The sequence below is a fragment of the Helobdella robusta genome, assembly GCF_000326865.2.
Source record: "Helobdella robusta unplaced genomic scaffold HELROscaffold_47, whole genome shotgun sequence".
In the NCBI taxonomy this organism is placed as follows: Eukaryota; Metazoa; Annelida; class Clitellata; order Rhynchobdellida; family Glossiphoniidae; genus Helobdella; species Helobdella robusta.
In genome coordinates, this window is record NW_008705176.1 from 692,349 (window position 1) to 715,351 (window position 23,003).

The following is a 23,003-nucleotide window of genomic DNA, read 5'->3' on the forward strand; positions in this document are numbered from 1 at the left end:
CCATCACTATAATTTCTGTTCTTACTATAATTAATACAACCACATAATTATTTACTTGCTAACTAACTAACCAATCATTCAACATTTCAACCGACCAACCAATCAGCCCCCAACCAGCTAACTAACCAATCTACCAACCATTCAATTTACTGACCAATCACAGGCATCCTTCAGGGAACTTCCGGCCTACTTTTGGCCTTCGACGAATCAGAGGTCAGGAAAATAATTGGGATATGTAAGAATGTTCTAGAATACCTGGATATCACAGAAGTGGTAGAGAGCCTCGAAGACCTTGTGACCTTTGTCAAGGTCATTATGGTAGTGGTGGTGATGGTGATGGTGATTGTGGTGGTAGTGGTGATGATGATTGTGGTGGGAATGATGATGATGATGACGATGATAACGATGATGAAATGAATGTTCTGGAATATCTGCCAAAAGAGTCGAAACTGATGTGATGTTGTGGTGTGTGTGTCACATTGATGATGATGGTGGTGATTATTATTACAACAACTATGATTATGGTTATAATTATTGTATGGGTGTCATCATCATCGTCATCATCATCAGAATTTGAGTCCGGTTTTGACGAAAATGGCCAAAGAAGTGGACAGCAGGGAAAAAGAACTGACCCATCAGGTCCACAGGGAATGGTCAGTCATCATTATTATTGTCATCATTATTATTATTATTATTATTGTTATTATTATTATTAATATAATAATACACGTGAATACAAACGCCAGAAATATAAAAACTTGAAATTGAACTTAAATTCAGTCTACAATAACTGTTCGCTAATTATTAACTCATTTGAAATATCACCTGTGGGTTTTTATAACAATTTTAATCTAACTTTGTTTAAAATTTGATGGCCGAAATCTTTTAATGAAAAGTTGATTAACGCGGTAATTAGCTCGTCATGTAGCATACATTGTGATAGAAACACTACTTAACCGATTTTAAAAATATCTTTTTTACTTTCAAGCACTTGTTGATCAAAGAGCATGAGAGTATCGTACATTATATTTTATATTTTATTTATTTACACTCTAATGTATAATTAATAATTTTCGATGGATTCCATTTGGTTTTTGTTTTTCTGTAAATAAAAGAATGTTCCCATTATTATTATTATTATTATTATTATTATTATTATTATTATTATTATTATTATTATTATTATTAGAATCAAGTCTCAACCACGTTCTTTCGCTTGTGAGTCAGGGCACAATTATATCAAAAATAAAAACCGTCATCAAAACTAATAATATTTCTCGTTGGTCAAAAACTCTGGAGAATGTTGCTGGAGTCCTCTTCAAATTTGCCAGAAAATATTTGGTACAGCAACTGCCAACAAACGCCAATTTGTTTAAATGGGGCAAAACTCCTCTGTGCCCTCTCTGCGGTTGTAAACAAACAAATAAACATGCGATTTCTAACTGCGGTTCCACACCCGCACTTGAAAGATACACTGAAAGACTCAATAAAATTTTGGCCGCGACCAACCGATTGAAACTGTGTGCGCCTGCCTATTGTCGGTTGTTTGCAGATTTGAAAATTGACGGTGTTCACCCTATATCAGATCTGTTCAACACTCTACGACCTGGCATCACCATCCTACTAGGCAACACAGTAGAGATCTTAGAGTTGAAGGTCTGCCATGAAACAAATCTTGAATCATCCAGGCAATACAAGATCAAAAAATATTCAGATAATTTGCACAGTAATCTAAATGACAACTATAAACACTGCACAATAATTATAAATACTTTTGAAATATCACCAATAGGTTTTTATAATAATTTTAATCTTTCACTTTTTAAAATTTTGTGGCCGGATTCTTTCAACGATGAATTGATAGAGACTGTTATAAAGCTATCGTATGGCATATATTGTGACAGAAACAATTCGTGATATATATTTGAATATACTTCACCGCTATGTACTTTTTCTAAAAAATGAGCATTGTGGCAATCATTGACATTTTATTACATTTTATTACATTATTGTGACATTTCATTATTGTATTTTCATACTTATTTATTGTCTTTGCTTTGAAATAAAAGAGTTCTCATTATTATTATTATTATTGTTATTATTATTGTTATTGTTCTAAAGGTTACAGAGGTCGTTGAACCAGGTAAAGCAACTGACCCCGGCTTTGATTAGTAGCATTAAAATATTCGTTACTACTAAGAATCAAGGTGTGTTGGTGTTGTTCGTTCGTTCGTTTGTTTGTATGTTCGTTCGTTTGTTCCATTGATTTAAAAGATATTTGTTACTATTAGGAATCAAGTTTTGTTTTTTCTTTGTTCGTTTGTTTGTTCGTTTGGTTGTTTACTCGTTCGTTCGTTCGTTTGTTCTTTCGCTCGTTTGTTTTTTCGTTCCTCAAATTAAAAAAATATTTTTGTTGTTAGGTGGCGCTCCTCTGGCCGACGCATTGAGCAGTCGAAACTATGTGACTAGTAAAATGGCAGAGGAAGTTCACGAAATTATAAGGTTCGTCTATGTTTGTTCGTTTATGTATGTATGTGTGTGTTTGTTTGTCTGTGTGTGTTTGTTTATCTGTGTGTGTTTGTTGTTTGGTGTGTTTGTATGTTTGATTGTACGTACGCGTACATATTTGAACGTGTATGTGTGTTTATTCATGTTTGATTGCACACAACTACATACACATAACATTACCTACACACATACATACTCACATACTGGTATACTCACATACACACACTTACCTACACACGCAAACACACACGCACACACATACACACACACATGCACACATACATACACACACAAACACGCAAACACACATACATACACACACACACTCACACAAACACACAGAGTGCTACAATTGACGACATACGATGAAGAGGAGTGGGATGATGATGATATCACCGTCATGAAGAAAGCACAGGTTGCTTATAATTATTATTTTAATATTTATATTTATAATTATAATAATTATATTTATAATTATAATTATTGTTATAATTGAAGAATGGCATTGATAACAAGATGAGGCAGGCGCAAGATTGGCTGTCTGACCCTGAGGCTCTTGTCGGGAGCGCCGGTTAATTATAATTATTAATTATAATATAATTATAATTATGTGTAAATTATAACAACTATAACATTAATCACACACATCTACACATTCACACACACACATACACGCACACACATAAATACATACATATAAACAAACAAACACACAATGCATGTAATATGCGGCGATTTCTTGGCATTTGAATCCAGTCACTGTGACATCAGTGCCAGGTTCTTTAACCACTACACCACTGCACCACCCGTCATTGTGAAATAATTTTCCTCGCCAGGTGAGCACGCAGTTCGAAATATCCTCGACTACGCCACCAGAGTGGCCGACAGGAGCGTCAGCGACGACGACAGGGAAGCCATCTGCAAGTCTGTGTCCAATGTGGCCTCCATGATGGACGCCCTCTGTGAACTTAGAAGTCAAGGACAGGTCAGTTGGTTGGTTTGTTTGGGAGGGTTCATTGACTGGTTGGTTGGCTGGTTGGTTGGTTGGCTGGATGGTTGGTTGGTTGCCTGGTTGGTTGTTGGTTGGCTGGTTGTTTGTTTGGTTGGTCGTTTGGTTGGTTGGTTGTTTTTTTAAGATTAGATGATAGTAATGATGACGTATTAATAACATGACGATAGATGTAATGTAGGTGATCGCGATTCTTCCATTTCAAACTCACGGAGCCGTCATTTTTTTCTCCCCTTCAGGGCAACAGCACCCAAGCCCACTCACTTTCCAGGGGCATTCAGCAGATCCTGAAGGATCTTCAGGACCGCTGCCAGAAATCCGTTATCGCCACCGATAGGAGTAACCTTAGGAAGCCAGCTCATACCATATTAGGTGAATTAGGACAATCATTATCATCACAGTTATCAACTTAATCGTTATTGTCATCATCAACATCATCATTCATGGACTTTATTATCGTTACAAACATTATCACTAGGAAAACTTGAGCAGGCAGATAGGTGGATTGCCAATCCGTCCGTCGATGATAATGGATTGGGTAGGTTTGTCTGTCTCTCTGTCTCTGTCTGTCTGTTTGTCTGTCTGTCTGCGTATGTTTGTTCGTTTGTCTACTGTCTGTATGCTTGTCTGCGTATGCCAGTCTGTGTGTTTGTTGATGACGATGACAATGATGAGGAAGATGACGCCGACGATGGTGAAGATAATGATGACGTTGACGATGACGATGAAGATGGGGACGACGACGATGACGTCATCATGGTAATGTAGTAAGAATAAATTTTGTTCAGGCTTTCAGGCATGCAAGCAAATTGCAGAGGATGGCGTTAAACTAGTCGAGAATATGCCCAACAATAATAAGTTTGTTGTTGTTGATGATGATGGTGACGACGACGACGATGATGATGGTGACGATGATGATATAGCATAGTGATGATGATGATGATATAGCATGGTGAGATGATGATAGTTCTGAATTATATTATCAATTTATTGTTATTTTGTTTTTGAACATTTCTGTCCGTTTTATGTTACTAAAATGATATAATTTAATTGCACCATTTAGTTAAGGTAGTCTACACAAGTTTTTCTTTTTTGATTACCTGTTTTGACAAAATAAATTGGAAAAAAAAAAAGATGATGATAGTTACTAAATTCCAGACGGTCAGATATGCTGCAACTCTGCAAGGAGGTCAATTCACTTACCGAGCAGCTGGATGAACTTTCCAGGAGAGGACAGGTGATGATGATGGTGATGGCGATGGTGATGATGATGATGATGAAAATAGCTGTGATGATGACGATGGCTGAGATATCTAGTCATTCATTCAAGTAACAGTTTATTCATTTATACATTTATTTGTTCATCCTTCCTTGTATCCATTCGTTCATTCGTTCGTTCATTCATTCATTCATTCATTCATTCATTCATTCATTCATTCATTCATTCATTCATTCATTCATTCATTCAGGGTAGTTCACCTCAGGCCAGGCAGACAGCCATCATGCTCGCCCAAAAGTTGAACCAGCTTAAGAATAAGATTCAACAGGAGCTTGTCGAGAAGGTTTTGATGATGATGGTGGTGGTGATGATGATATGGAGAGTCATGATGATGATAATGATGGGGCTTATGGTAATGATGTGTGCCTGTGTATATTTCATTCATTCTTTCGTTCGTTCGTTCGTTTATTCATTCATCCATGCATTCATCATATTGATGATGAAGATGATGATGACGACGACGATGATGAGAACGGTGGTAGTAAAGATTTGAAAGTTCAATTGGTAACTGCCTTGTTGTAATACTGCCAAAATAGGTAGCAGATCACTTCCTGGACATTTCGACACCTTTGAAGCTCCTCTCTGACGCTGCTAATGCACCTTTCGGTATGTTCTATCTAACATCTAACTAATTCTAAACATCTTGCTATCTTTTTCTAACTCTAACCGAACGTCGTACTAAACTGAATTCTTCTTTAAGTTTTTGCAAGTTAACATTAATGAAAAGCGTAAAGATACACGTACAGACACACGTACACACACACACAACGACACAACGTACACAACCACACGCACACAAAGGTACGGCAAATCGCCAGCAGACGTTTGAAGATCGCCTGAAGAATTTCACGGAACATTCGAGAAATATGGTGTCAACAGCCAAGCAGCTCGCCAGGTCTGGGGCATGCAATGACAGGAGAACCGTCGAGGGCCTAGTTATGTCTGCCCAGATTGTTAGCCATTGTTCTGTCTGTGTGTTTGTGTATCTGTCTGTCTGTCTGTGTGTACGTCTGTTTGAATGGATGAATAAACGAATGAATGATTGAGTAAATGCATGTGTGTGTGTCTTTGTGCACGTGTGCGTCTGGGTGTATATCTGTTCGTTTACTCTTTCATTCATTCATTCATTCATTCATTCATTCATTCATTCATTCATCTATTCACCCTTCATCATTGATATGTATGTAGGTCGAGGACCTGCAGCCGCAGCTGACGAAAGCAGCGCGCATAGTGCTGAACGATCCGACCAATCAGGCGTCGACCGAGCACTTTGACCTACTTAAGAAGCAGTGGATGGGGGATGTGGAGAGGCTGAGGGGGCTGGCAGACGAAGCCATTGATACTGATTCCTTCATTAGGGAGAATGGTGAGCAGTTACGATAGTGATGATGATGATGTTGTTGTGATGATGATGATGTAGTGGTTATGATGATGATGTAGTGATGATGATGATGATGATGATGTAGTGGTTCTCTTTATCATCATTACCGCCATTACAATCATCGTCACCATCACAATCATCATCGAACGAACAACAGAGGAGGCCATCCTGAGAGAGACAGATAGAACTGAACACAGTGCTTCTGTTGCAGATTCAACCGGTCAGACATCATCATCATCATCATCATTATTATTATTATTATTTATTATTAATTATTATTATTATTGTTATTATTATTATTCAAATTGAGAGAGAGTACAACTAGAGTTAATTAGTTTAAAATTTGAAATAAATCAGTTTTAAAACTAATTAACTCTGGTTGTACACTCTCTCTCGATTCGAATGACGAGCTTCGCGGGTTAATACTCTATTCATTGCATTTGACATTTTATTTTATTTCATTATTTTATTTTATTCGTACTGCCATTTCCATTGTTTTTTTTATTTCTGAATTAAAGGTTATTCCCATTATTGTTGTTATTATTATTATTATTATTATTGTTATTTTATTATTATTATTGTTGTTGTTATTATTATTACTAAGGGGTTGTGTCTGCAACTTCCTCCATTGCTAGGAGAGCTCACAGGGTTCTTCAGGTCTACTGCTGATGACGATGATGATGATTTGTGTGAATGACTGAATGAAGGAATGTTTGCATGGACAAATGAATGAGTGAGTGAGTGAGTGAGTGAGTGAGTGAGTGAGTGAGTGAGTGAGTGAAGAAATGAATTGAATATATATTAAGAGTGGCTGTATATATGAGTCAAAAAATTACTGAATGTACTGACGAACGAATTAATGGATAAATGAATGAATAAATGAATGAATAAATGAATGAATGAACGAACTCTAGGTAGCACAATCAGAGGCAGACAACAGTGAAGACCCAAGATACGTTGATAACATTCAGCATGCTGTAGGCGTTCTAAAGAATGGTACGTGTGTTTGCATGCGTTTTTTTGTTTGCATGTATGTTTGTTTGTGTATATGTATGTTTGTGTGTATGTATGTATTTTTGTGTGTATGTTTGTGTGTATGTTTGTATGCAACATCGCCATAGATATAGCACCTATGATACAGACTGCAAAGGGTTTGGCGCAGAACCCGCACAATGCGGAGGCTGCTAACCAGTGGAGAAGTGCCAATCAGCAGGTTGGTTGGTTGGTTTGTTGGTTGGTTGATTGGCTGGTTGATTGGTTGGTTAATTAGTTGGTTTGTTGGTTGATTGGCTCATTGATTCAGTAGTTGGCTGACTAATTAACAGTAGTTGGCTGACTAATTAACTGATTGATTGATTAATTAAACGATAGACTGACCGTTTGTTTGTTTGATTGATTGATTGTTTGATTGATTGATTGATTGATTATTTTCTAATCCCTGACCAATCGTCAACAATCTAATCATACCAGCTGATTGATTCAGTGTCTAATGTTCGCCTGGCGGTCAACGAGAGGGGCGGCTACCCCAAACCACCCGATATATCAAGATTGTATCTGTCAGGTATGTTTGTTTGTTTGTATCAATTTACGTGTATCTATCTTTCTATCTATGTATATCAGTGTTTACGTGTGTATGTGTGTGTATATATCTTTGTGTGTATTTGTTCATTTGTTCGTGTACCTATCTATCTATCTATTTCTATCTATCTCTCTGTCTGTCCTATTCTTTCTTTCTCTTTATGATTTTTCGTTTTTCATCAAGTATCTTTTTTCACTATCTCTTCGTCGATGACATCAGCAAATCAATCAATCAATCAATCAACCAATCAATCAATCAATCATCCATTCAACCAACCAATCAATCATCCATTCAACCAACCAATCAATCATCCATTCAACCAACCAATCACAATTGTCAACGATATCCTATGATAGCCTCGCCAAGGATACAGCAACAACAACCACAATTACATCAACAACAACATCAACAACAACATAAACAACAACAACAACAACATCTTCATCAAATGACGTCACCGCCGCCAATGCCGCCCTCCCCCAACCACCGTGGGGGTGATTTTTCACCCGGTTCATTTAGAGGTGGTTTATATATAGTCTGTTTTGTGCGTGCGTGCGTGCGTGCGTGCGTGCGTGCGTGCGTGTGTGTGTGTGTGTTTAACAAGCTATTTGGTTAGTTTATTTTAACATATGGTCTAATAAATTAATTGGTTCACTTAGCAAATATAGTTAGTACGGATAGAAAAAGGAGGATATTTTTATTATTATTATTATTGTTTGAAATTATTATTATTATTATTACTCAGTTATTGTTATTATTTAACAGCTCTAACACGTTTATATATTTTTTTTTGTTTGTTTTATTATTTGTTTAATCTTTGTTTGGTTAACAATTTGTTGGTAGTTAATTGGTTGATTAACTAATTAATTAATTAGTTTATTGATTCATTTATTTATAGTTGTCTGTAATTTTTTACCAAATGTTTCATTAATCATATTTTCATTCATTCGTTCGTTCGTTTACATTGTCCATTAATTCGTTCGTTCGTTCGTTCATTCATTCATTCTTTCATCTATTAATTATTATTACAATTATCTTTAACTTGTTAATTACTCACTTGATTGAGGTTTTTTTTTTATTAGTTAATTGGCTTTTTAATTAAGTTCATATTTAATTTTTTACTATACATTTCGCTACGTTAACTCCCTTTCTATATCAATCAATCAATCAATCTTCGTTTTGCGTCCAGAGACCCGGTTTCCCGAGGTAGGACGTATATATATTTCTCTTTATGTCTATATATATATGTCTTTATGTCTTTATTTCTCTATATGTCTCTTTCTATATATATTACAAACATACATATATACATACATATATACATACATACATACATATATACATACATACATACACACAAACATACATACATAACATACTTACGTACACATTGTCATATACAAATCATATTAACACATTTTCTTAATACACATATACATACGTACTTATTCAGATTATCAGGACTCACATCCGCCCCCAATCCCTCCACCTCCCCACGAGATGGTCCCACCCAGGCCACCACCCCCCACCGAAACTGATGACGAGTTTGAAACGTCATTTCCGATTCCGCAATCGAATCAGCCAATCATGGTTAAACTGCTTGTTGTTGTTGTTGCTGTTGTTGTTGTTGCTGTTGTTGTTGCTGCTGCTGCTGCTGTTGTTGTTGTTGTTGTTGTTGTTGTTGTTGTTGTGGGTATTCGTATTTTGTTGTTGTTTTTGTTGTTGTCGATGTTAACTCAGCTTTGCGACTAAACAATTTTTGAAATTCAACAAATTGAAAGTGAACACACAAGTAGTACACATTTGAGCAACACGCACAAGAACACGATAGATGAAAATAGATCCGTTCGCATTTGAATCTAGTCTCTACGTCAGAGTAGACGAGCACTTTATCGTTCCGCCACTCAAGCTATTAATAAATGGAAATGAATTTTTCAAGATGGCGGCTCATGCCCTGCACATGGATGTGAAGCAGTGGTCCAGCAGGGATAATGATTTGATTGTTTCCGCTAAGAGGATGGCCCTGCTGATGGCCAAGTTGAGTCAACTGGTCAGGTTGGTTGGTTGGCTGGTTGGTCGGCCCTACTTTCTCATTCGTCCATTCATTCATTCATTCATTCATTCATTCATTCATTCATTCATTCATTCATTCATTCATTCATTCATTCATTCATTCATTCATTCATTCATTCATTTACTCATTCAAATGTAAATCTATCGAAATAATATTCTAATTAGATCATTCATACAACACTAACTCACGCGCGCAAGTTCTATAACATTCTAACAAATCTAAAATCTCATGAAATCTAAAAATCCTGAAAAACTGCAAAAATTGAAAAATAATTTTTTAAAATAATTTCTCCAGAGGAGAAGGAGGCACGAAGAAAGACCTGATCGACTGCGCACGGTCGATAGCAGAAGCCTCAGAGGAAGTGACGGCATTGGCCAAACAACTAGCACATGAGTGCACCGATAAGCGAATGAGAATGGTAGGCGTCTTGCTATTGGTTGATGATTTGAATGCTGGTCGGTGATTGGTTGAGTGTTCATTGCTGATTGGTTGATGGCTTGAAAATTGGTTTTAATTCATTGATTGAGTGTTGGTTGTTGATTGGCTAATAGTTTAAATCCTTATTCTTTATTGGTTGATAGTTAGAATCCTGGTTGGTGTTTGGAGTGTTAGTTGCTGAATGGTAGACGAGTCGAAGGCTGATTGCTAATTGGTTAATTGTTTGAATACCGGTGTTTGATTGGTTGGTGGTTTCAACCAATCACAGAACTTGTTACAAGTATGTGAACGAATTCCAACCATTGGAACTCAACTGAAAATTCTCTCCACCGTCAAGGCCACCATGCTGGGGGCCCAAGGTTATTATTATTATTATTGTTGTTGCTGTTGCTATAATTATAATAATAATAATTATTATTTATTATTAGTAGTCATGGTGGTAGATTTAAATTGACTAATGCCAACAATTCGGTTGAATTCGTACAGTACTGTATAACCTTCCAACATATATTACACACTCCCATGCATGTTCGTATGTATGTGTGTGTGTGTGTTTTTGTGTGTGATCTATTAGTTTTTTACTTCAAAAACCCACCCTCGTATACTTAAATTTCAACTGATAATTTTTCAAAATTTTAAATTCAAATATTTGTGTGTGTATTTTTTTTTGTTTGTTTTTGTGTGTGTGATTGTGTGTATGTGTGTGATTGTATGTGTGTGTGTGTGTGTGTGTGTGTGTGTGTATTTATAAGTGTGTGTGTGTTGCTAATTGGATTGATAGCGAGAAAATAACGAAAATAACTTCGTCTGTTTCATTCCTATGCTTAATTCCATGTTTTGGTTTTTTTTTTATTTCTCATTTTAAAATATTTTCATTTGTTTTTATTAACCCTTAACTGTACTAACCAACCAGCCAGCCAGCCACCAAGCTAGCATTCAATCAACAAATCGGTTAATCAACCAATCATTCAACCATTCAATCCATCAATCAATTAATCAGGAAACCAATTAACTATTAGCTAGTCAACTGCCCAACCTGTTAATCAACTAATCAACTGACTAATCAAGCAAATAACATAGAAATCAGTCAATCAAATAAACCAATCAATCGGTCAACTAATCAATCATTCATATTACGACCAATCATATTTCGACCAATCACATTTCGACCAATCACATTACGACCAATCACATTTTGAATTTCTTTTCCTTTAACCCCAGAAGAATTTTATAGCCCAGATGGTAGCGAAATATTTTTTGGTAAAATATTATCTATTTGTTATTATTATTATTAATTGTTATCATAAATATTATTATTATTATTTTGATAGTCTTAGTAGTAGTATCATTTAACGCTATTGTTGGTATCATTTTTTAATTATTCTTTTATTATTCTTTTTTTATTTATTATTATTATCAATTATTATTAATTATTATTATTATTTTGTTATTAGTGTATCTGTTGTTGAAGTTTCTTATTAACATTTTTATACACGCTTTGCTTCTCGCGTTATAACAGTTTCAAGTAAGATTGATTGATTAATTGATTGGTTGAGTGATTGATTGACTGACTGACTTATTGATCGATTTAGTTAAGTGATTGAATAATTGGCTAATTAATTGATCTTTATTTATTGATCGTAGTTAATTAGTTGCTGTTTAAATAGATTGAGATAATTAATTGTTAGTTTGTCGTTTAATTAATTATTTTCATCGCTTAGTCGAAGGGTGGGCAAACTTTTTATCGTGAGGGCCGCAACTATTTTACCTTTTACCTACTTCAATAGCAAATTTATTCGACCCGGGGGAGAAATTTTTCAAGTTTTTTTTTGGCGAACAAGGCCCGCAAGCCGTAGTTTGCCCACTCCTGGTTTAGTCTATTTTTATAAGATAAATTGATGATTGATTGATTGATTGATTGGTTGATTGATTGGTTGGTTGATTGATTGGTTGGTGGGTTAGTTGGTTGATTGATTTATTGATTGATTGATTGATTGATTGATTATATCCTTAAAAATCTATCAATTTTAATTAAATTTTTCATCAGTTGAGAATCACCTTGTATGCAATTTGTGATGTTGGATTTTTATTTAGAATTCCTCTCTATAATTGAATTATTTCAGATATTTGTTTACGAATTAATCTGTATAGAACTTCGATTAGTAATTCTTCAATTTATTTTTATTATTTATATTCCTCTTAAAAGTTATATTTTTTAATTTTACTCTAATTTGGTGATACTTCGATTCATCGCGAACCATCCCAGAAACATACAAACACCAACAAACACATACACACCCGTGCACTAATACAAATAAACATACAAATACACACACTTACGCACGACTACACACATTTATACACAGACACCACTAAACACCAACACCAGTGTCCACAAACACATATACGGCAAAACCAACATTACACACACACACGCTCACACACATACACACGCTCACACACACGCACGCACATACAGGTTTAGAAAAGTATTCCAATTACACATACTCACAATTAAAATTACGCATACTCTCACATGTACACCAAATCATAACACACAATAAGCACCGGAAATACCACACACACACAACACACACAAACAAACACCCACACACACACAACACACACAAACAAACACCCACACACACACATTCTTCTTCTCTCTCTCTTTCTTTCACAACACACTCTCACACACACACACAGACGCACACACACTAACAAACACGCACGCACACACGCTCTTTCTCTCTCTCTCTCTCTCTCTCTTTTTTCCACAACACACACTCTCTCTCTCTCTCTCTCACACACACACAAACACACACGCAGGTTCCGATGAAGACCAGGAGGCGACTGAAATGCTGGTAGGGAACGCACAAAACCTCATGCAGAGCGTCCGCGAGACGGTTCAGTGCGCCGAGGCCGCTTCCATAAAAATCAGAGTTGATTCGGGCTACAGCATTAAGTGGATTAGAAAGAGGCCGTGGTATGCCTAAAATGTCGCCAGACTGTATCGCTATTGCTATTTCTAGGTGGTATCGCGATATCGCTTGTCGCCAGATTCTCTCGGAGGTTAATTTAAGAAGCAGTTTTCAACGAACGACGTCAGAAGCAGTCGTGTTTTACTGTCGAATCCCTTTTATACCTTCTTGTTACTGGTTTTTTTTTTTTGTTGTTGGAACGAAGGTTTTATAAAGTGAAATAATGAAATGTAGTAATAGAAATAGTTTCACGCACACACACACACACGCACGCACACACACACAGAGGCGGACAAATACACAGGCAGAAAGACACAGACACACACACACACACATTTTTTCTGGTTTTTTTTGCAGCAAATTTCTTTTGGTATATTAGTTGTTAAGTGTTATGCGTGTGCTAACTATCGATTCGATCATGCTTATATAAATAGCTTAATTATGTGAATTATGATTTAAAATATTTATGTTGTATGTGTTGTATGTATAAATATTTATATTTATTTTGTTATTTTATTCATCCATTAGTTCTTTCATCCGTCGTTCGTTCATACAGTCCAGTCGTTCATTCGTTCGTTCACTCATTCATCCATTCGTTCATTTAAGCTCTCATTCATACGTATTTACATATTTGCATTTGTATTATATAGAGCAGCAGTAGTAGCAATCTATCTAATAAACGTGTTTTGAATACAGAATGAATCCTTATTTATATATATATATATATATATATATATATATATATATATATTTTTAATTTATTTGTCCTATAATATTCCCCCCACCCGTAATTATTATTAATAATATTTTGTTGTTGTTAACATTATTATGAAATTATTTCTGTCTTTTTTCTCTTCAAAGATTTCCAAATTTTCAATGAGCCTACGTATCTCTTCTTTAGCAGATGAATGAAATGATTTTTTAAAGGATTCATTATTTTACTCCCTCTCTTTCATTCTTTTTTCTCTCTTTCATTCTTATTCTTCTCTCTCTCTCTCTCTTTCATTCTTATTCTTCTCTCTCTCTCTCTTTCGTTCTCATTCTTCTCTCTCTTTCTCTCTCTCCATTATATTAACGTAAATTATTATTGCTATCAATTCTGTTGGTTTAATATCTTTGCTATATTTTATTATTTGTTTTTCTAAACTTTTCACTCGTTCATTCATTCATTTATTCATTCATTTGTTCGTTCGTTCGTTCAATCATTCATTGTTTTATCGTTGTTCTCACCCATAAGCTTTACGTTGATTCTTCGCTTACATTTTCACTATTTTGGGTTTGTGTGTGTTTTCGTGCGTGTGTATTTATTTATTTTCCCTATTTATATATTCATTTGTTCATTCACTTATTCATTCACTCATTCATTCATGCATTCATATGTTCCTTAGGTTAGGATGCATTGACATTGTTGTCAGTTTAAATATTAGTGTTAAGTCTGTAACACTTATTTATAAGTAATGTTATCTAATGTAATGTCTTTTACTGTAATGTAATGTCTTTTACTCTAACGTAATTTATAGTGACATAATTGTTGATTATTATTGTTGTTAAGTGTTTGTGGCGTGCCTTAAAGCTTAATGTCAAATTACTAATTGGTTAATTAATTAATTGGTTGATTGACTAATTAATTTATTTATTTATTTCGTCAATGATCTGATTTGTGTCTCGAATTACATAAATTATCATCGCTGATTATATTTATATATATATTATTATATATTATATATATATGAAAACACTAACAATACTAATATTAAAACTCCATTCATTTAAGAGCAGCTCACTAAAAAAAAGTCATTATGACCAAAAAAAGATCCCCAAATCTTAAAAAAAAATTCTCCCCTGGGTCGAAAAAAATTTGCTATTTAAGTATATATGCGGCCCTTTCAAGGTAAAAGTTTCTCAATGCGGCCCTCACAGCAAAAAGTTTGCCCACCCCTGATTTAAAGAGCTGCTAGTATGTACGAATGGCTTTGCAATCATCCAGAAACATGGGACTTGAAGTGCTATATAATAAATACTAATCTACTTCTTTTTATCATTTCTTCATTGTTACTCCATAAATTTTAATTTGCGTATTAACCCTCATATAATTTTTTGCATTTTGTAATTTAAAATTTAATTGTTCATATTTATGTGTCAATCATTTGCATGTTGCTATATATATATATATATATATATATATATATATATAGAGAGAGAGAGAGAGAGAGAGACGATAATATGATAAAATAAAGAAACAATATAAGCCAACATCTTGTTTCAAATTAATCAATTTATTCATTCAATTTATTGAAAATTGAATTTAAACAAAAGATTAATAATAAGATTGATAATAATCAAATTATAATTATTACTTTTATTATTAAACTACAAATGAATGTAAAAAAAATATGAAAAACATAAATTAAAATCGAAAGGAAGTTCTTTATTAATGAATTTGTAGAAAAAAACTAAAACCATTACATACGTATGATATAAACCATTACATTACAATTCAATATAAACTTACTAATTCAAGGGTGGGCAAACTTTTCACTGTGAGAGCCTAATTGAGAACTATTTTACCTTTGAAGAGCCGAATATGTACTTAAATAGCAAATTTTTATCGACCCGGGGGAGAATTTTTTTTAAGATTGTTGCCCACCCCTGAACTAATTCATTAATTATAACAGATATAATAATAATTATTGGTATTATCAATAATATTATTTTTAATATTATAATTAATCTAGTTCTCAAAACGCATTAGAGTTCGTTTTAAGAAAAAAAAATTGAAAAGGACATTAAATAAATCAACGTAGATTACGTAGTTTGGTAAGTTTATGACGTCATTAAGCTATTATTCCCTCTCAAAATGGTTAGGCAGAAAGAAGATAAAGATAATAATATTGATGACGATTGTAACCAAAAATTAATGCTACTTATATAGCGTTTTATAACAATTATAAACATAAGTAATGACAAAAATGATAGTCATTTTTATAACGCTTTGTGGTGACAACGAAGATGGCGATGCTAATGAAAATTATCATACTCATTAAGTTCCCCAGTCTAAAGACAAAATAACGTTAGTGTATCTACAAATATTTGACCGAATTCTTCACAACGATAATTGGAATTAATTACAATTAAAAGTTTAATCGAGAAAAAAACCTGTTAGTTTAAATAAAGGATGAACAGGGTAGGACAGCTAAGCTGATTTTGCCACAAATATCAAATTTGATGTATAGTCGTCATACGTCCATACATACACTATATATACACACATATACACGCACTCATACGACACACATACATACATGCATACATACACACACAAACGTACCCATACACACTTGCATACACTCACATAAACATACATACAAGCATCCAAACAGAAAAAAATTTGTAATTACAACCGAAAGGAAGGTATGTCTGTTGGGTAATCAAAATTTCCCAGCAAACATGCCAACATTCCTAAATACATATGCAATTATAAATTTGGGATTAAAAAACAAATTAACTACAATAATAATAATGATAAGATAAATAATATATATATATATATATATATATATATATATATATATATATATATATATATATATATATATATATATATACATATAAATATGTATATTTATATGTAAATATGTGTTAATGTCAATCACAATATTAAAACAATAAATATATGTATATATATATATATTTATATTATCTACTTGTAAATTCAAAAATATAATACATACATACATATATATATACAGTATTGCATGAATTAGAATTCATACAATACTGTATATATATATATATATATATATATATATATATATATGTATCATATGTATGTGTGTATATATATATATATATATATATACACACATACATATGATTTTTAATTTGTCACATCTTAATCGCCAAAATGAGTTAGCTATTTAACAAAGTCATCATATAATCATATTCTTATAGATAGTAAATAAGGTGAGTAGTGTGGATTCTAAGACAACCTTCATGGCCATCATCGTCATCATGATCATCTATTATAATATGACCATCATCATTTTCCCTTACTTACAACCGTCTTCGTCGCAATCATCATCATCACCATATGGTCATCATCATCATATGGTCATCATCACCATTATCATCATAAGTTCATCTTCATCATCATCATATGGTTATCATCATAAGGTCATATAGTCATCAGTGACCTCAGGTTGACCTCACCGACATCGAGGATAATATCGTCATCGTCCAGTGTATAGCTGACCTTATACTTCAATTTGATTGGTTCCTGAAAATCAATGACGTTTAGATGCTGTTATGCGATTGGTTGATTATAAATAATAATCCCCATCGTCATTCATAAAACCCAGTTTCATGAATATTAATGAGATTAAAAGCTGGAATGTGATTGATTAAGTGTAAATGAATGATCCCATCATAAACCATCACATCATCATCATCATTAACACTTGACAATATCATTTCGCCTATCTCTATCTACCACAATCATAACCATGAATACTACAATCATCATCATCATCACAACTAATCATAATCATGAATACGATCATCATCATCACGACTAACTTGTAGGGGACCACCGACGAACAGTAACTGAGTAACGACATCAGGTGGTAGGATGGGATTGTAGGCCTTGAACTCCCTGCCCCCGCTGCCACCTGTTTGCATCTTCGCTCTCATTGGCTGAATAGTTGATAAAATGGGAGGGGTCAGTTGAATCATTCACTCTCTTTGGCCAAATAATTGATAAGGGGGTTTCGCCAGTTGAAATAAAACAAGTCAATTTTTGGTTAGGCCAGGCATTTGTTTGCATTTTTAATAAAATTTGTTAAAAAAATGTTTTAAGAAACTTCTTTTCAAATAGGAGGAACTATAAATGAACAGCCTGTAACAATGTTATCACCAAGATATCATCATCGTCATCGTTCTCTCCTAATCAATTTCCACAGGTGTCAACAACATCCACAAGAACGCGGAACAACCATTAAGCCACATTGCCACGCAAAAATATACATTCTCAAAATCGGTCAGCAACCTTAGAAACGGTTGCTAAGAAGCAGAAGTCCTTGACAACGCTGGGAGATGTGCTGGTCGTGGTGACGGCAATGACGTGGACGTTGGGCTTCGGTTGGAGGTCAGAAAAGTGGAAAGTGATTCGGACATTGTTCTGGTTGTATACCTCTATGAAGGGTTTCTTGTCTGCGTGTTCGTGCGCGCGTGTGTGTGTGTAAGTATAGGGTATGTGTGTGTGTGTGAAGAGGTGTGCGTTTGTCTGTGTGTGCGTGTGAGTGTGCATGCGTGTGTGAGTTTGTCTGATAAATGATTAAATAAAATATGTAATAATCTTTACTAGGCCTAAAAGATTCCAGTGGAAAAATGACGTCTTCCAGGGAAATTACATCAGATCTATTTTTAGAATCACCATTTTCGGTAATAGTAGTAGTAGTAGTGGCAGTAGCAGCAGAAGTTGTTGAAGCTGTTGCATTTTGTGACGATGATGGTGGTGATGTAGCGAATGGCGTTTGTTTAATGGCGTTTGTCGTCGGGGTAGTAGTAGTCGATGATGATAATGATGACGACGATGAAGATGATGATAATGATTGCTGTTGCGATGGGAGTAGCGATGATGACGTCGTTGATGCCGTCGACGATGACGTCATATTTTTGCTGCTCAGTTCTTTCAAAGAAATTTTGGCTGGATGACTGCATAGAAGTGTACAATTTACATGCAACACAATACAATAGAGTAAAATACAAAAAAACAATGAACAACTAAAAAATTGAATGAATGATTGAATGAACAAAATAATTTAAAGTAATTTAAACACACATTGGAGCGGCGAATGGCTTCAGTCCACTGCTTGTTAATGTTTCTTGCAGCAGAGATTTACTTAAAACGTCCAAACTACCAAGAACTGAAAGTAGGGAAGAAGTTATTTTTTTTCTTGAGAAGGCGCTAACTTATTTATCTTTATTAATTTATTTTCGGTTAATTGAAATGTTTATTTAATATTTATTTGTTAATTTATTATATTTATTGGTTTATTTATTGGTCAATCAATCAGTCAATCATTCAATCAACCAATTAATGAACCAAGGATAAAGTCAACCAAAAACACATATGACAACAGCAACAAACTTACTCCAACCAACGTCAACACACATATACACGCACACAAACAAACACACATACACACAACAAACACAAAAACAAACATACAAACACACATACTTCCAGCACTCCCTTCAGTAGCTGTAGTAGCATTAGCAATTGTTGATGTATTAAACAGTGATGATAACGATGCAGCAGTAGTAGTAGTAGTAGCAGCAACACCACCACTACTACTACTGCTAATAGATTGAAATAAATTACTCTGATATTTACTACTGGCCAAAGAACTGCCACAATATATATTACTATTAGTAGTAGTAGAAGCTTTCGGAATGATGTTAATGTTGTTGTTCATTGCAGTCGTTGTTGATTGATACCTTTGCTGTAGCTGCTGTAAGATGTTGTTGTTGCTGTTGTAAGCTGCTGTTGATGACGTCATCGATGGCGTATACGGAGGCGGCTGGTGGGGAATTAACGCTGCGGTCGGTAGCTGATTTTAAGGAAAAGGAAATCATTTCTTAATGGATATCAATACTATAACATTAACACTACAGCTACTAGTATAACTACTACTTTTATTACTACTACAATTGCCACTACTACTACTAACTGCTACTGCTTCGACTACTACAAAATTTGAAATCCAAACTGACCAGAGTAGGCATGTGTGGAGAATTCTTATTGAGAGAGGCCTGCGTGAAAATATCTTTTAATTCTGATAGGTCGCTGTTAGCAGCTGTTGTTGCAGCCGCTGTAGTAGTAGTAGCCGCTGTGAAGCTGCTGTGGTTAGTTGGCAGCGTTGCCGGTGTAGCTGATGTTGTGGCTGTGTTGCTGGAGTCAGAGTGTAGCAGTCCTAGTCAAAAAATTGTTGTTGTCGTTCGTTTAATAAATTAATTAACTTAACTGTGTGTATTTTTATTTAAATGATAAAAAACCTAAAAAAAAATATGTATATAAAACAAACATATACATATACCGTATATATAAACACGCAACGAACCAAACAAGTAAACATACAAACACGAACAAACATACAAACACGAACAAACATACAAACACAAAGACACCTAGCGACAACAACTGTTCATCTAAAAGGCTGTGTGCTACAGAGGTACCACTACTACCGCCATCTACAACGTCAACGTCATCACTAATGACGTCCAGAATAGATGAATGTAGCTGCTTTTGTTGTTGTTGTTGTTGAGATTTAGTGGTCGCTAATGGTACTCCAGAAGATGACGACGATGGGGTTTGCTTCTTGGCACTGTTAACACCTTTCAGGCAGGTAGTAGAGATTGCATTAGATAATATGTTTGTGACACTGACATCACCAGAGCCCTACTACATTCATCATCATCATCGTCATCACCTTCAGCATCATCATCATCACAGTCAAATACTAACCATCGTCAATGGCCAGTAGATTGCCGACATCAGATTGGTTGATGAGTGAGTCGTACAATGACAACACCTGGATGACGTCATCATTGGCTTTCAATATCTCACCTGTGTGATTGAAAGGAATCACGTTCTGTAAATTTTAAAGTAAGTCAATCAAACACAGCCAACCAATGAAATGAGTCTAATGTTATAGCAAGCATATCAACCAATTGAATGTCTCTAAAATAAAATCAAACCATCCAATGAAATCATAACATAGAATTATGTCAACCAATCGAATTTGACCAACCAATCCCGCTGTTCTCCTTCTCATCCGAGTCACTGGCTAATTTGAATAAGGCAGGGCGTTGTTTTTCGATATTTTCAGACAATTCCTGCGTTGAAGATTAAAAAATCAATCACTGAACAAACAAAAAAAATTAACAACAACAACAACCAATAATAATAATAATAATAATAATAATAATAATAGCGAAAACCCTCTCCCACCTTCATGATCTCCCTATCGGATTCAGTCGAGTCCCCGGGTTGATAGTTTTGCAGCATCTCGCTCAGAAGTTTCACATTGTCCGAAACCGTTTCCAGTTGCTGGGTGCGTCTGGTAACCTTCTCGACTCTCTCCGCATCCTGTCTGACCATATTTTTTATCAGCCTGTTGGCCGCTTGCAAGTCGTCCAGGTTCTTACTCTTCAACAATCTCGACAGGAGCTATAATGAAAATCAAATGATTAGAAATATATGGGTAACGAATGGTAATAAATAAATCAATGTTGATTTACTCTGCTATTCATTCCTTCATTCATTCACTCCTTCATTCACTCATTCATTCACTCATTAAAGACTAATATTAAACTAATATTAATAGAATAATTCCATAATATTATAACTATACCTTGGACTTAATTTCATAATATTATAACCCTACCTTGGACTTTTCCTCATCTTCGAAGACGGAATTATTTTTTTTAGGGACAGGTGGAGGTGGGGGCGGGGTCGGTGGCGACGGTTGGGGCCTGATTATCTCTTGCACATTACACTGAAGCGAGGGGAGGAAATAATAAATTTATGAATAAATAGGAAATACAGAAATAAAAAAATTAAAAGTGAAATAAGGTAAAAAAAATACACCAGTAAAAAAATTACACCAGTAAAAAAAATTACCCCGGTAGAGAAAATATCAGGGTCTTCCTTAACCACCCCCTGTCTCTTCAGCATTGTGTAAGCCTCCTTAATTTTCGGCTCGTGACTCAAACTCTGGCTCCAGACGTAAAGTAGAATGATGCATTTGTTTTTTACCTTTAAGCTCATCTGATTTCCTAAGTACTGTGATTTTTTTTAAAATTGAAATCAGGAAAACTACAATGATTTTTAAGGTAAACATTAGATTTAAAATAAAAATCAGTTGTGAAATTAGGTGGATTTCACCAAAATATTGGCTTTAAAAGTGTGGATGAGAATTCTTAAATTAAAAAAAGATTAATTAATGAATTGTCACTAATTGTTTCATTTCTAACTTTTGGTGATATGACTTTGATGATCTCATTGATGAATCTGAACTTTCCAACCTCCTGCTGAAACCTTGTTCCACAGTTTTTCACACATGCCTCAAGTACCTTTGGGGAGATTTTTTTATTCAAAAGTTTAATTATGAAGTTTACTTTAAAATTAGTAGGCCAACTAACTTTTTAACACTTTGTTAATTTAATATTTATTGCTTGTGACAGGATGATGGCAGTGTTGATTACAAATTATAAATAAAATATTAAAATACTAATTAATGTTACATCCACATTATTAAAATTAAATTATACATTTACATGCTTCTCACCATATAAGAATGATTGATTGACAAAATCATTTCAGCTATCAATAACTAACATCATTAGAATTCAAAATGCAATTCAAATAAAAAAAGTTCCTAAATAGTAGAAAGTTAAAAATAATTATAATCTAAAAAAATTTCTAATTTATAAAATCAAAATGCTATAAATTGAAAAACCAGCTTACAGTCAGGGCAAATAGAGATTCTTTTTCCTGAGGAGATTGTATTTTATGTACGAGCAGACGAACTGCCATCTGGGGACCGTCGACATCTTTGTTGACCATGTCACAAAACCCAACTATGTGCTCCCAATTCTCTTCCAACATAAGTGGATTAGTGGCTTTGTCTATTTTATTTTTAGAGACAAAACAATTTTTTTTTATTAATCCAATAAAAAATTTAGCATCCTTCAT

The 23,003-nt window shown here is 34.4% G+C and overlaps 2 protein-coding genes across 2 annotated transcripts in view; one reads left to right on the forward strand and one right to left on the reverse strand.

Moving 5' to 3' along the window:
* The window catches only part of HELRODRAFT_187353 (hypothetical protein), a gene marked incomplete at its 5' end in the record, with an annotated part of 16,574 nt that extends 2,851 nt beyond the window's left edge, over nt 1-13,723 (forward strand). The window contains 25 exons of the mRNA XM_009026456.1: nt 164-309; nt 571-653; nt 2,122-2,207; nt 2,421-2,502; nt 2,851-2,923; nt 3,007-3,079; nt 3,345-3,493; nt 3,757-3,889; nt 3,996-4,063; nt 4,314-4,375; nt 4,676-4,754; nt 4,987-5,079; nt 5,333-5,402; nt 5,598-5,749; nt 5,985-6,162; nt 6,335-6,397; nt 6,782-6,834; nt 7,092-7,173; nt 7,299-7,390; nt 7,648-7,738; nt 9,210-9,346; nt 9,696-9,811; nt 10,125-10,248; nt 10,537-10,627; nt 13,095-13,723. Of these exons, the coding sequence (XP_009024704.1) occupies nt 164-309; nt 571-653; nt 2,122-2,207; nt 2,421-2,502; nt 2,851-2,923; nt 3,007-3,079; nt 3,345-3,493; nt 3,757-3,889; nt 3,996-4,063; nt 4,314-4,375; nt 4,676-4,754; nt 4,987-5,079; nt 5,333-5,402; nt 5,598-5,749; nt 5,985-6,162; nt 6,335-6,397; nt 6,782-6,834; nt 7,092-7,173; nt 7,299-7,390; nt 7,648-7,738; nt 9,210-9,346; nt 9,696-9,811; nt 10,125-10,248; nt 10,537-10,627; nt 13,095-13,261 (2,543 nt within the window). The 3' untranslated portion in view covers nt 13,262-13,723. The remainder of the gene's footprint in view (nt 1-163; nt 310-570; nt 654-2,121; nt 2,208-2,420; nt 2,503-2,850; nt 2,924-3,006; nt 3,080-3,344; nt 3,494-3,756; nt 3,890-3,995; nt 4,064-4,313; nt 4,376-4,675; nt 4,755-4,986; nt 5,080-5,332; nt 5,403-5,597; nt 5,750-5,984; nt 6,163-6,334; nt 6,398-6,781; nt 6,835-7,091; nt 7,174-7,298; nt 7,391-7,647; nt 7,739-9,209; nt 9,347-9,695; nt 9,812-10,124; nt 10,249-10,536; nt 10,628-13,094) is intronic.
* Nucleotides 13,724-17,420: 3,697 nt separating this feature from the next.
* HELRODRAFT_85778 (hypothetical protein) lies at nt 17,421-23,003 on the reverse strand (the record flags this gene model as incomplete). The annotated part of the gene is made up of 10 exons (XM_009026394.1): nt 17,421-17,522; nt 17,822-17,938; nt 18,291-18,454; nt 18,606-18,932; nt 21,040-21,142; nt 21,258-21,476; nt 21,694-21,789; nt 21,930-22,091; nt 22,283-22,381; nt 22,776-23,003. The coding sequence occupies 10 exons, from the start codon at nt 23,001-23,003 to the stop codon at nt 17,421-17,423; spliced, it is 1,617 nt and encodes a 538-aa protein (XP_009024642.1).